This window comes from Entelurus aequoreus, linkage group LG12 (assembly GCF_033978785.1).
Source record: "Entelurus aequoreus isolate RoL-2023_Sb linkage group LG12, RoL_Eaeq_v1.1, whole genome shotgun sequence".
Taxonomy (NCBI): domain Eukaryota; kingdom Metazoa; phylum Chordata; class Actinopteri; order Syngnathiformes; family Syngnathidae; genus Entelurus; species Entelurus aequoreus.
The window spans coordinates 52,107,587-52,122,289 of record NC_084742.1 but is presented as its reverse complement, the minus strand read 5'-3'; the positions used below and the strand labels follow the sequence as shown (position 1 = coordinate 52,122,289).

General features: G+C 40.9%; 1 protein-coding gene across 2 annotated transcripts in view; it reads left to right on the top strand.

The window, feature by feature from the left end:
• Nucleotides 1–14,703, top strand: part of ank2b (ankyrin 2b, neuronal) — a 163,944-nt gene that overhangs the window by 4,102 nt on the left and 145,139 nt on the right. Inside the window, exon 1 of one of the 2 annotated variants that reach the window (XM_062066227.1) lies at nt 62–181. The exons of the other annotated variant lie outside the window; for it this stretch is intronic. Coding sequence (XP_061922211.1) covers nt 158–181 — 24 coding nt within the window. The 5' untranslated portion in view covers nt 62–157. Of the gene's footprint in view, nt 1–61; nt 182–14,703 lie in introns of those variants that run through there. 2 annotated transcript variants of the gene reach the window in all.

Genomic DNA, 14,703 nt, shown 5'->3' with positions numbered 1-14,703 from the left:
GAACTCACTAATCCACTTGGGTCTTGCATTTAGGTTTCTTCTTCATCTCCTTTTTTTTGACACCTTATACACCAAGTTATGCACTATACACCTAAAGGTAATTCCATGAAAAGGGCACTCCTGGTTTTAATTTTGGGGAGCATCCGTGATTGTAGACATGGTGGTCGGTGAATCGGGACAGGTAAGAGGTTTTGTCATTTGGGGGTTTTCAGCTGAAAAATGGCCAAAAGCTTGGGGAGTGACATCAATTTTGTGCTTGGATGCTTCATTTTTTGGTTGTTTTTTCATGCCAACTAAAATAGATTCTAGTATCAATAAACTCGTAAACTAATGTTTTAAAAATACTGACTTTGCATAGTTCCAAAAACACCGAATGCAAGTCAATCCCCAAGATTTTGCAACGATGGAGGCGATGAAAAACTAAGTACAGAACTTACTAGAATAGAATACAATAGAATAGAATAGAATAGAAAGTACTTTATTGATCCCTGGGGGAAATTCAACACTACAGTTCGCTCACAATAGACAATAAACACTTAGGTATTTTTTTACATGTGAATAATATAAATACAGTATTATATTATACTATATATCTATTATACAGCATTATTCAAATGTGAATAACATAAATACAGTCTATTATACAGCATTATTCACATGTGAATAATATAAATACAGTATTATATTATATTATATATCTATTATACAACATTATTCAAATGTGTATAACATAAATACAGTCTATTATACAGCATTATTCAAATGTGAATAACATAAATACAGTCTAATATACAGCATTATTCAAATGTGAATAACATAAATACAGTCTATTATACAGCATTATTCACATGTGAATAATATAAATACATTCTACATTTAAGTGCAGTCAAGAAGGAACATATGCGTTATATAGTCTGATGGCTGTCGGTATGAAGGACCTTCTGTGTCGTTCCGTGTTGCATTTTGGGAGTCTGAGCCTTCCACCGAACGTGCTCATTCTCCCGCCAGGTCCGAGTGTAGTGGGTGGGAGGTGTTGTCCATAACGGCTAGGAGCTTTGCTAGACTTCTCCTCTCTGCCACCACCGCCAGAGAGTCTAGCGCCACTCCCGCCACGTTACTGGCCTTCCTTACCAGCTTGTCCGGCCTGTTTGTGTCCCTCGCTCTCAGCCCGCTACCCCAGCAGGCCACGGCGTACAAGAAGGCGCCCGCCACCACCGACTCGTAGAACATCTTCATCATCTTTGTACAGATGTTGAAGGATCCTAGCCTCTGTCCCTTCTTGTAGAGTGCCTCAGCGTGTTTTGACCCATTCAGCTTGTTGTCCATGTGTACACCGAGGTATTTATAATCCTCAACCATGTCCACATCGACCCCCCTGATGGAAACATGGGTCGCCAGAGTACTCCTCCTCCTTCCCAGGTCCACAACCAGCTCCTTGGTCTTCGTCACATTGAGCTGGAGGTGGTTCTTTCCACACCATGTGACAAAGTCCTCCACTAGTGCCCTGTATTCCTCATCATCACCATCCTCAATACACCCCACTATCGCAGAGTCATCAGAAAACTTCTGAAGGTGGCAGGACTCTGACTGAGAGTGGAAATCGGTGGTGTAGATGGTGTTGCGTCCGAACAGATGTTCCTCCAGGGAATTTAAGTTTCTGGTCACTCCCAAGTTCTTTTGATGACACATAAGCTGAGCTCAAATTTGACCACCAGACAGAATGGGTATTTTGTGATTTATTTTCAAAGCTTTGAAAATAAACGTGAGACCAATCCAGTACAGAAGCGTTCACTAGCGCAGCTAAGATCGATCTAATCTAATTTACCGAAGTATTGTCTTCTATCCTATGTCTCTCCCTCCCACCCTCGTTGTCAGAAAACACTTGTCCATTCTTCTCCTCAGCTGGACACAGGAACAGGTAAGGAAAAGGAGTTATAGCTACTCCCTGCATACCAAAGTTTCAAGGCCGACACACAGTACTTGCAGACCAAAAGAGCACAATTGGAAGAACACTAGCTGTTTTGTAATATGACTATGAAAATAAAGAAGTAACATTTATATATGGATATATGTAAAAATCTGCTTCTGTCAATGGTGAAGAGGAAGGGGGAGAGGACTGTGCCCTGTGGGGCTCCGGTGTTGCTGACCAGTCTGTCAGACACACAGTCCTGCAGTCGCACTTACTGTGGTCTGTCAGTCAGGTAATCCACAACCCAGGACACCAAGGGGGCCTCCACCTGCATCGTCTATAACTTCACACCCTGTAGCCCGGGCTGTATGGTATCGAAAGCACTGGAGAAGTCAAAAAACATGACCCGCACACTGCTCGCAGGCTTGTCTAGGTGGGTGTGGGCTCGGTTCAGCAGGTAGATGACCGCGTCCTCCACTCCCAGTCGGGGCTGGTAGGCGAACTGGAGGGGGTCCAGGTGGGGCTTGATCGTCGGGCGGAGTTGTTCCGGGACCAACCTCTCCATGGTCTTAACTTACTTAACTTAGTGTTGTGTTGTCACTAGTATTGTCCCGATACCAATATTTTGGTACCGATACGGGCACCAAAATGTATTTCGATACTTTTCGGTACATTTCGATACTTTTCTACCCATAGGGGGCCACAAAAAATTGCATTATTGGCTTTATTTTAACAAAAAAATCTTAGGGTACATTAAACATATGTTTCTTATTGCAAGTTTGTCCTTAAATACAATAGTGAACATACTAGACAACTTGTCTTTTAGTAGTAAGTAAACAAACAAAGGCTCCTAATTAGTCTGCTGACATATGCAGTAACATATAGTGTCATTTTCCTTTCTATTATTTTGTCAACATTATTAAGGACAAGCAGTAGAAAATTAATTATTAATCTACTTGTTCATTTATTGTTAATATATGCTTACTTTCTGTTTTAACATGTTCTATCTAAACTTCTGTTAAAATGTAATAATCACTTATTCTTCTCCAGTTTGATACTTTGCATTAGCTACAAAGCTAATGATACCACAAATGTAGGTATCGATTCGATACCAAGTAGTTACAAGGTCATACATTGGTCATATACAAAGTCCTCATGTGTCCAGGGACATATTTCCCGAGTTTATAAACATAATATAATTTTTTTTTAAATGAAGGAAGATGTTGTGTTGCCAAAAAATACCGATGTAATCATAGTAGTATCGACTAGATACGCTCCTGTACTTGGTATCATTACAGTGGATGTCAGGTGTAGATCCACCAATGGCGGTACTTTTTAGAGGCGGTACAGTACTGAATATGATTCATTAGTATCACGGTACTTTTCCAATACCGTACAACCCTACTACAGACTCATTAAACAACATTCGTGGAAATTTTAGCGTCTACCTGCAGGCTGACACATTAGCGGCAACTTTGTTGGCAACAGAGGCAAGCAAAAACTAACAAACAAACCTCCAGCATTTAGCAATATGCGGTAGATGGTGATTGGAGCCCTTTGACCCTGCTTTAGAAGCTCGTAAAAATATTTAGAAAATTCCTTCCAAAGCAAATTCATGGTGACAGAGTCAAGGAAACACTAAAGACCGTAGAACAGACACTTTTGTGATGAGGGAGGAAAAAAACCAAGGCCCAAACTTTGAAGTAAATGACTGAGGAATATTGAGAACATTTAAATGTAGATTCTAGTATAAGCTTTTTGGCAGCAGAGAAAAGGAAAAACTGAGGAACAAATCTCCAACATTTAGCAACATGAATGGTGATTGTACCCATTTAACCTTGTTTTAGATGCTAGTAGGACATTTTTGTCCAGTAAAGGCAAAAATAAAACTGTCTAAGGCAACTGTGGAGGTATCTCCTCTCCGGGTTCTTCGGACCACCAATCACCGACATGACAGCTCCTTTTCAGGGTTTGGAACACTGTTTTGTTTTTCAATCAAGTCTTTAGTTTGTGCTTTTCAGCAATTGTCTCTTCGTCTCGGTCTCTCGCTCCAGCTCTCCAACTCCAACAACAACTCTGTCCTCCCCGGCTGCTGCCTTTTAATAGAGCGACAGGTGATTAGATAAGCAGGCCCAGGTGGGCCATCTACGCACCTGTCGCTGATATCTCAGCCGGTCCTGGCACACCTCGCTTTGCTGCAGGTCCACAGGCCACGCCCCCCTCCACAGCAACTTTCTGGCATCGGAGGCAAAGAAAAACTTTTTTTTTTTAAAATATCCAGAATATTATTTACTGTAGAAACATGAGTGGCAAACCCAGTTTAAATGCTAGAAAAAAAATATTTGGTGACAGAGGCAAGGAAAAACTAAGAAACAAACCTTGAATTAAAAAATATTGCGACAAAGGAAACATTTTTTCAAAGGCCAAGTTTTGGCAAGGAAAGCATCATTCGGTTAGATGTGTGTAACAACCTTTTGGCGACAGAGGCAAGGAAAAACCAAGGAACAAACTTTAAATAGACCCAGTTAGCATCATGGATGGCAATTGCCGCCCTTTAACCCGAATTTAGATGCTAGTATAAGCTTGTTGGCAGCAGAGAAAAGAAAAAACTGAGGAACAAATCTCCAATATTTAGCAACATGGACGGTGATTGTACTCATTTATCCATCCATGCATCTATTTTCTTCCGCTTATCCGAGGTTGTGTCGCGGGGGCAGCAGCCTAAGCAGGGAAGCCCAGACTTCCCTCTCCCCAGCCACTTCGCCCAGCTCTTCCCGGGAGATCCCGAGGCGTTCCCAGGCCAGCCGGGAGACATAGTCTTCCCAACGTGTCCTAGGGAGGCGTTTGGGTGGCATCCTGACCAGATGCCCGAACCACCTCATCTGGCTCCTCTCAATGTGGAGGAACAGCGGCTTTACTCTGAGGTCCTCCCGGATGGCAGAGCTTCTCACCCTATCTCTAAGGAAGAGACCCGCCACCCGGCGAAGGAAACTAATTTCGACCGCTTGTACCCGTGATCTTGTCCTTTTGGTCATAACCCAAAGCTCATGACCATAGGTGAGGATTGGAACGTAGGTCGACCGGTAAATTGAGAGCTTTGCCTTCCGGCTCAGCTCCTTCTTCACCACAACGGATCGATACAGCGTCCGCATTACTGAAGACGCCGCACCGATCCGCCTGTCGACCTCACGATCCGCTCTTCCCTCACTCGTGAACAAGACTCCGAGGTACTTGAAGTCCTCCACTTGGGGAAGGGTCTCCCCCCCAACCCGGAGATGGCGCTCCACCCTTTTCCGGGCGAGAACCATGGACTCGGACTTGGAAGTGCTGATTCTCATCCCAGTCGCTTCACACTCGGCTGCGAACCGATCTAGTGAAAGCTGAAGATCCTGGCCAGTTGAAGCCATCAGGACCACATCATCTGCAAAAAGCAGAGACTTAATCCTGCAGCCACCAAACCGGATCCCCTCAACGCCTTGACTGCGCCTAGAAATTCTGTCCATAAAAGTTATGAACAGAATCGGTGACAAAGGGCAGCCTTGGCGGAGTCCAACCCTCACTGGAAACTGGTCCGATTTACTGCCAGCAATGCGGACCAAGCTCTGACACTGATCATACAGGGAGTAGACCGCCACCCATTTAAGCTTAGTTTATATGCTAGTAGAACATTGTTGTCCAACAAAGGCAAAAATAAAACTGTGTAAGGCAACTTTCTGGCATCAAAGGAAAAGAAAACCTTTAAAAAAAAAAAAAAATATCCGGCAGATTATTTACTGTAGGAACATGAGTGGCAATGTAGACCTCTAACCCTAGTTTAAAGGCTAGAAAATCGTGTTGGTGACAGAGGCAAGGAAAAACTAAGAAACAAACCTTGAATGAAAAAAATATTGTGACAAAGGAACATTTTTTGAAAGGCAAAGTTTTGGCCACATAGGCAAGGAAAAAAAGACTGGGTTGGATGTGAGTAACTACCTTTTGGCGACAGAGGTAAGCAAAAACCAAGGAACAAACTTTAAATAGACCCAGTTAGCATCATGGGTGGAAATTGTAGCCCTTTAACCTGAATGTAGATTCTAGTAAAAACTTTTTGGCAACAGAGGGAACTAAAAACTAAAAAAACAAACCTCGATCGGTAGGTTGTGGGTCGTACCTAAGACTATAAAAATGGGACCCATTACTTCCCTACTTGGCACTTAGCATCAAGGGTTGTACTTGGGAGTTAAATCACCAAAAATGATTCCCGGGCACGGCCACCGCTGCTGCTCACTGCTCAACTTACCTCCCAGGGGTGATCAAGGGTGATGGGTCAAATGTGTGTGTGTGACAATCATTGGTACTTTAACTTAAATAGATGATCTGGGTCTCAAAACAGAGACTGTCATCCCTTTTGGGGATGGTGGGTGCTCTTGTCGTCTTCTTTGCCGCTTCATGAACACTGTTTGGCAGTGGCGGGCCGTGCGTTTCCCATCTAGGCTTTCATTGATGTCCTACTTAGTCCGACTTCAGTAAATACCTCTCAAAATATCATAATTCAAGTCCCCACGTGTCCACGGCTTGTAAAATACTATACAGAACCACACTGGCGCACTACTGGGCATTGAAACAACTCAATTTGTCAATGGTGTACAAAAAGGGCTATTTTTTGGCGCATTTAAAAATCAATAAACCCGCATCGGACGTGGTACTGTCAAAACAAAAATAATTGTAAAAAAAAACATATTGAATGTGGAAAAAATATATATTTGAACTCACAATACTGCTCGTAGTTGGAACACGAACATTATTGTTTTTGCACTTTTTGGCTTCTTATTAAATAACTTTTTTAAATAGATTCAATCTTGCACGTGGAAAGTTTAAGTGTGGGCTTTAGTTGATATAATACTCGCGTCAGGGGGTGCATTCTACAGCGGGGGTACATTATCCAGGACAACAGTGGCGCATGGACTTCATTTATAAGTAAAGGTAAGACCATAATAACGTTTTTTTTATTAAATGTGCTTTTTTGTGTGCTACAGTTTGTATGTGTAAAGTTAAAGTTAAGTTAAAGTACCAATGATTGTCACACACACACTAGGTGTAATGAAATTTGTCCTCTGCATTTGACCCATCCCCTTGTTCACCCCCTGGGAGGTGAGGGGAGCAGTGTGCAGCAGCGGTGCCGCGCCCGGGAATAATTTTTGGTGATTTAACACCCAATTCCAACCCTTGATGCTGAGTGCCAAGCAGGGAAGAATGTTGGTATGAGCTTTTAAACACAACCCGTTAACTGCTGCCAATCAAATGGTGAATAAGATACTCTTTAGGGTTCATATGTTTGTAAATCTGACTGTGATGAAGTCAGTGCCTCACCAGCCATGAACCTCACCGCACGTCACTGCACCGAACTATCTATAAAACAAGACAAGAAGCAAGGAATCAAACAGAGACAGGATTCAATTTAGCTCATGAGGAGAGCGCGTGGACCTGCACCCTCGTACAATGTCGCCCCACGCTCTGAGGAAAGAGTTCCACGCCTCCCCATTTATTTGGGCATTCCCTGATTACATAGCTGCAGCTGCTTCTAAGGGGAGGGGTCTCATTATACAGCAGCTGCACTGGGTCATAAACAGTTCAAACAAAAGGTGCTTGGAGCGGTGTCAGGTTTGCCCCCCCCTCTCTGCTTGTAGATTTCGGGTCCTGATAAGGTCCTTCCTGTGGCTGTCCAAGATCTGAGAAACTGACACCTCTACGGCGCATTCCATCGCACACAGTGGAGATTTCCAAGCTGTCAGCCTTTTGCTTGATAAGATCAAAGACAGCTTTGTAAGCACCAGTGGATAGTAACCCGGGCAAACGGTCTTCACGCAGGACAACCTGAACTCATAGAAAACAAGTTGTGTGATAACTTATATACAATTATTCTGACAGTGTTATTTTATTATCTCCACCAGGAGGTTATGCAATCATTGTAGTTAGTCAGTTGGTTAGGTACTTAGACATATAACTTAATTGAACTTTCAGGGCATGTCAACAAATGGCATAAATTGTTACATTTCATGGGTGATCCGAATTACCCTTATCATGTTAAATTCGAGCATGTTGCCAAGTCCGCATGTTACAAGTGACTTTGTTCTTAGTTTTTATCTAAAATTGCTTGCACATTTTGTGAGTCTCGGGTTGTGGTTTTTTTGGCTTGCTGAAATAAGCAGGGGCGTCCATGGTAACGTTGCTTGGATGGCAACATATGTTGCTCCAAAACCTGTATGTACCTTTCAGCATTAATGGCGCCTTCACAGATGTGTAAGTTACCCAAGTCTTGGGCACTAATACACCCCCATACCATCACAGATGCTGGCTTTTCAACTTTGCGCCTATAACAATCCGGATGGTACTTTTCCTCTTTGGTCCAGAGGACACGACGTCCACAGTTTCCAAAAACAATTTGAATTGTGGCCTCGTCAGACCACAGAACACTTTTCCACTTTGTATCAGTCCATCTTAGATGAGCTCAGGCCCAGCGAAGCCGATGGCGTTTCTGGGTGTTGTTGATAAACGGTTTACGCCTTGCATAGGAGAGTTTTAACTTGCACTTACAGATGTAGCGACCAACTGTAGTTACTGACAGTGGGTTTCTGAAGTGTTCCTGAGCCCATATGGTGATATCCTTTACACACTGATGTCGCTTGTTGATGTAGTACAGCCTGAGGGATGGAAGGTCACGGGCATAGCTGCTTACGTGCAGTGATTTCTCCAGATTCTCTGAACCTTTTGATGATATTACGTAGCGTAGATGGTGAAATCCCTAAATTCCTTGCAATAGCTGGTTGAGAAAGGTTTTTCTTAAACTGTTCAACAATTTGCTCACACATTTGTTGACAAAGTGGTGACCCTCGCCCCATCCTTGTTTGTGAATGACTGAGCATTTCATGGAATCTACTTTTATACCCAATCATGGCACCCACCTGTTCCCAATTTGCCTGTTCACCTGTGGGATGTTCCAAATAAGGGTTTGATGAGCATTCCTCAACTTTATCAGTTTTTTTTGCCACCTTTCCCAACTTCTTTGTCACGTGTTGCTGGCATCAAATTCTAAAGTTAATGATTATTTGCAAAAAAAAAAAATGTTTATCAGTTTGAACATCAAATATGTTGTCTTTGTAGCATATTCAACTGAATATGGGTTGAAAATGATTTGCAAATCATTGTATTCCATTTATATTTACATCTAACACAAATTCCCAACTCATATGGAAACGGGGTTTGTACAATATGGATGTATTCGGGCTTGCAAACTAACAACAAAGGTGACGCTTTAAACAATTGATGCACCGCGTCTCAAGTGTTGCTTTGAAACACGCCTCGCCAAAGGTGGCGATTAGTACTACCACCTTTGCTTCAAACTAAGGTAAAAAGAGTGACAGGTTACAATGTAGTTAACCAGTTCCCCTGCTGTGCACATCTACAAGCATACGGCTGTTTGGCTTGTTGCCAATTACCACAGTCCAAACCCCCCACGTAGTGCAAACTAAGGCAAGTGAAACAATGGAATTTGGTAACAAATTCCTATAATTTGTGTTTTATTTTTAACAATGTATGTTTTACCCGATACATGTCTTAAAGTCATAGTATTGTTTTTAGTATTTACTGTATTTTCCGGACCATAGGGCGCACCAGATTATAAAGCGCACTGCCGATGAATGGTCTATTTTCGATCTTTTTTCATATATAAGGCGCACCGGATTATAGGGCGCATTAAAGGAGTCATATTATTAATTTTTTCTAAATTTAAAACACTTCCTTGTGGTCTTCATAACATGTAATGGTGGTTCTTTCGTCAAAATGTTGCATATATTATGTTTTACAGATCATCTTCAAGTCGCTTTCTGGCAGTCGCTTCAGAATGCGCCGTTTTGTGGGCCGTCTTATTTACGTGGCTCACCTTCGACAGCGTCTTCTCCCCGCCATCTTTGTTGTAGCGGTGTAGCGTGCAAGGACGGGAGTGGAGGAAGTGTCAAAAGATGGAGCTAACTGTTTTAATGACATTCAGACTTTACTTCAATCAATAACGGAGCAGCATCTCCTCATCCGGAAACAACAACAAGTGTCCCGAGAAAAAACGTCTGACCGGAACTCTCTAATAACTGAAGTTCCTTGGGTGAATAATGTAAACTCACTACACCGGTATGTTTAAGCGCTTTCATGACGAGTTTACTGACAGATATAAGTAAGAACTTTACACTACTTTATATTAGAAATGGCAACAGCGGAGGATTAATGTCCCATAACAAGAAGATAGAGAAAAAGAAGAAGCTTATCAACTACAAAAGCGGACGCACGAAAATGTTCAGCACTTATGCAGATCCCAAATACAGATCAGCACGTACCAGAAAGTAAGAACAGTTTCTTTTGCATAATATTGCGAAGCAAAACGGCAGATAATATGTCTTACCTTATACACACGCCATAATAATACTCCATCAAGCGGTGCGGCTTTATAGCTTACCATAGTCGTACTAAAACATTTCCATAGATTTTTGAGCGCCTTGTGTAATGTTCTTCATTTTCCACGGAACATTTAAAATTTGGTGGTACTTAAGTCATACTGCAGTCTACACATATCTCTTATGTGCGACTGCCATCATATTGCAGACTACACGTATCTCTTATGTGTGACTGCCATCTACTGGTTACACTTATAATTTCACCATGTACCAAATAAAATAGCTTCGAGGTTGGTAAGCACAACCAAAATGATTCTGCACATTAGGTGCAGTGGGTTATAAAGCGCACTGTCGAGTTTTGAGAAAATTTAAATATTTTTTTATAGTCCGAAAAATATGGTAATCCTAGATCATAGCAGGCTATATGAAATGTATGCACTTGTAAAATTGTTCTTTGAGTGCAACAAGAAACATGTGTTTAATGTATCATAAGATTTTCTGTTAAAATGAAGCCAACAATGGTATTGTTGTGGTCCCCTTGATTTTGAAAAGTATCGACAAGTATCAATAAACATTTTGGTATTGGGACATGGGACTGGACAATTTGTTTGCTTTATACAAATGTCTTGTTTTGATAAATGTAATACTATTTTAAATAGCCTGGAACGCTTGCCTTTGGAGCCCAGGAGCTACACTTTCGAGTTTAGATCATGTACCAGTTTAGCGCAATAATAACACAAAATGTGGATTGTTACGATCATGCATTGATTGTAACAGTGGCGGGCCGTGCGTTTCCCACCTAGGCCTTCAGTGATGTCCGACTTCAATGATTACCTCTCAAAATACCATCATTTATGTCACCACATGACCATTGCTGGAGAAATACTATACAGGAACCCATTTACGCACTACTGTGTATTGAAACACATCAACAGTGTACGAAACTGGTTATTTTCTGGCGCATTTAAAAATAAAAAAAAACCGCCTCAGCAATCAAAACATGTCTTATGTGGTACTGTCAAAATTAAAATTGCAAAAGAAACATTTTAAACGCGAAAAAATAAAATATTGTAATATTTGAACTCACAATTTGTAGAACCCATTCAATGCTGTATGAGCCAGTGGTACCGCTCGTAGTCGGCATGACGTTAAAGTGCATCCGGCAGTGGAGGCTCCTCTTTGGGGTCTTGTGGCTCAAGGACAGTGGTCCCCAACCACCGGGCCGTGGCCCGGTACCGGTCCGTGGACCGATTGGTACCGGGACGCGGCCGCACAAGAAATAAAAAATAAAAAAATCAACATAAAAAACACAATATATACATTATATATCAATATAAATCAATGCAGTCTGCAGGGATACAGTCCGTAAGCACACATGATTGTATTTCTTTATAAATAAATGTATTTCTTTATGACAAAAAAAAAAAAAAAAAAAAATTTCAAGCGTTGACCGGTCCGCAAGTACAAAAAGGTTGGGGGCCACTGCTCTAGGAGGTTAACCCCTTTACTACTGTTACCCCAGGTGGCCCCTGGCAAAGGGCTAGTATACCTGACTGCCCCCTAGCCAGAGATACGGTGAAGACCTCAACGGCGGAGCAGGCGGAAGACAATAGATTTAAGAACTACCACAACGGCTGCAATGGCGGAAGAAGGCTGCAGCAGAAAAGGGTCCCCAATCGTCTTGGACTCCATGCCACTGGACCCTGACCCGATGTCTGTCAAGGATCGGGTGGTGACTGTCTGTGCACCAGTCTCCCCACGTTAAACAAAGTCACGCACAGGCATCCTCCATAAAGGGATACACCCCTACAAGGAGGATCGTCATACTCATTCGAGTGACCACCGATGATGAGTCGGTTGATTCGAGTAGAAATGGTGGGCATTTCCCCATTCCATTGCCGGGTCAGCTGAGCTAACTTGCAAGGGTCGGCCGACATCATCTCACAAGATGTAGTTTCTCTTTAAATATCCTTCTTGAAAATGGCCTTGCAAATATATATCTGCCACCTAATCAATGTTTTGTTCTCCTTCTTTGTGGGTTAAAAAAGTGAGTACCAGTGATTTCTCTGCTCGCCTAGTATGGCTACGGCACAACACTTCCTGCTTTAGTAAATTGCAACTTGTGATTGAATACCCACTTGGGAATGACAAGCGAGTATCTAATCACAGTGTCGTTAACATCAGGCTTTGATTGATTGATTGAGACTTGTATTAGTAGATTGCACAGTACAGTACATATTCCGTACAATTGACCACTAAATGGTAACACCCGAATAAGTTTTCCAACTTGTTTAAGTCGGGGTCCACGTTAATCAATTCATGGTAAACTACGGCTACTTAGATAGGCTACTGTCAACAACTTGTGATTCAAGTTTATTATTCTTCGGTCAATTGTCAACAAAATAAACAAACAGTTGTACATTCTTAAATTGAAAATGAAAATGTTGCAGACCGAAAGGGTTTAGGCTGAAGTTGAACACTTATTGCGCCTAACCCTATAAACAATGTCAAGTACAAAATAAACTTCCGAAAATTATTGAATGTCCATTGTACAACATATTATAAATACACATTATACATAACATAAACACCGTTCAATTATATACACAGTAAAGGCATGTGAAATATCCTTGTAGACATGTTAAACCTTTGTACCAATTTATATACTATATACAAACAATTGTACTTCCATTATTATTTATAACCCACATTTAGTATTTGAATTAACATTGATCATAGTATTAACTACTGTGTTGATTCTAGAGTGATATATTTTTTCAAGACATTGGTCTTAAAGTGTTTTTTAAATGTGTGAATAGAACTGGAACATTTTAAGGAATAATCCAAGCTGTTCCACAGTTGAACCCCCCTGACAGAAACACATCTACTTTTTAAGCTTGTTCTTATCTTAGCTTTCTGGAAGACAGCTGAACCTCTGAGGTCATAGGGATTCTCTCTGGGTTTAAACCTCTCCTGTAGACACCCAGGCAGCATGTGGTTATGAGCTTTGTACGTCACAATAGCAGTGTTGAGGTCAACAAGATCGTGCAGTTTTAATGTTTTTAATTTAATAAACAGAGCATTGGTATGGTCATGATAATCTGCATAATTTACAATTCTAATCGCTTTCTTTTGAAGTAAGTATATAGATTTAATGTTTGTTTTGTAATTGTTACCCCAGATTTCGACACAATAATTAAGATAAGGGAGTACAAAAGAATTATACAACATGATAAGAGCCTTTTGATTTACGGAGTTTTTTATTTTATGTAACATAGCAATATTTTTTGCCATCTTTGTCTTAAGTATATTTATGTGCAGTTTCCAATTTAATTTATCATCTATATGGATTCCCAAAAATTTTGTTGAATACACCCTTTCTATCTCCATATCATCAATTTTTATATGACACTGTTTGTTATTTTTCCTATTTCCAAAAATTATATATTTTGTTTTATTTAGGTTGATTGATAGTTTATTGGCATCAAACCATTGCTTTAGTATGTGGAGTTCACTCTCTACAGTCCCTAAGAGATGGCCAAGGTCTTGCCCAGAACAGTACAGACTTGTATCATCAGCAAAGAGAATATAGTTGAGTTTTTTAAAGATTTTACAGATATCATTAATGTACAATAAAAACAATTTTGGTCCCAATACAGAACCTTGGGGTACTCCATGTGTTATAATCTTTTTATCTGAATCTACATTATTCATATGCACGTACTGTTCTCTGCCACCAAGATAACTTTTCAACCAATCATGAGCAAGACCTCTAAAACCATACCTCTGCATTTTGTTTAAAAGCAATGTATGATCGATGGTGTCAAAGGCCTTGCTCAGGTCAATAAAAACGCCAACAACAAACTCCCTCTTATCAATTGCAGTGGTTACCTCCTCAACTAGTTCCATCACTGCCATGGAAGAGGACCTGTTTGGTCGAAAGCCGTATTGGTGTTCACTTAGCAAGTGTTGCTTGTCAATAAAACTGTCTAATCTTGACACAAATAATTTTTCAAGGATTTTTGAAAATTGTGAGAGTATAGAAATAGGCCTATAGTTGGTGAACTGATGCTTATCTCCACTTTTGAAGATGGGAATAACTTTTGCCGTTTTCATTTTCTTTGGGAAAACAACTTTTATAAAAGAAATATTACATACATAAGTGAAGGGAACAGCTATAAAATCAACAATTTCCCTGATCAGAGAAAAGTCCAAGTCACAGCAGTCTGTTGACTTCTTGTTTTCTTGAGAATTTACAATTTCTGTGATTTCACTTTCATGGACGGGGGAAATAAAAAACGATTCTAAGTTGCTTTGAATGGTATGTTCATTAAATTTGACACTGTTTTCGGGTTGTACAATTTCATTTGCTAA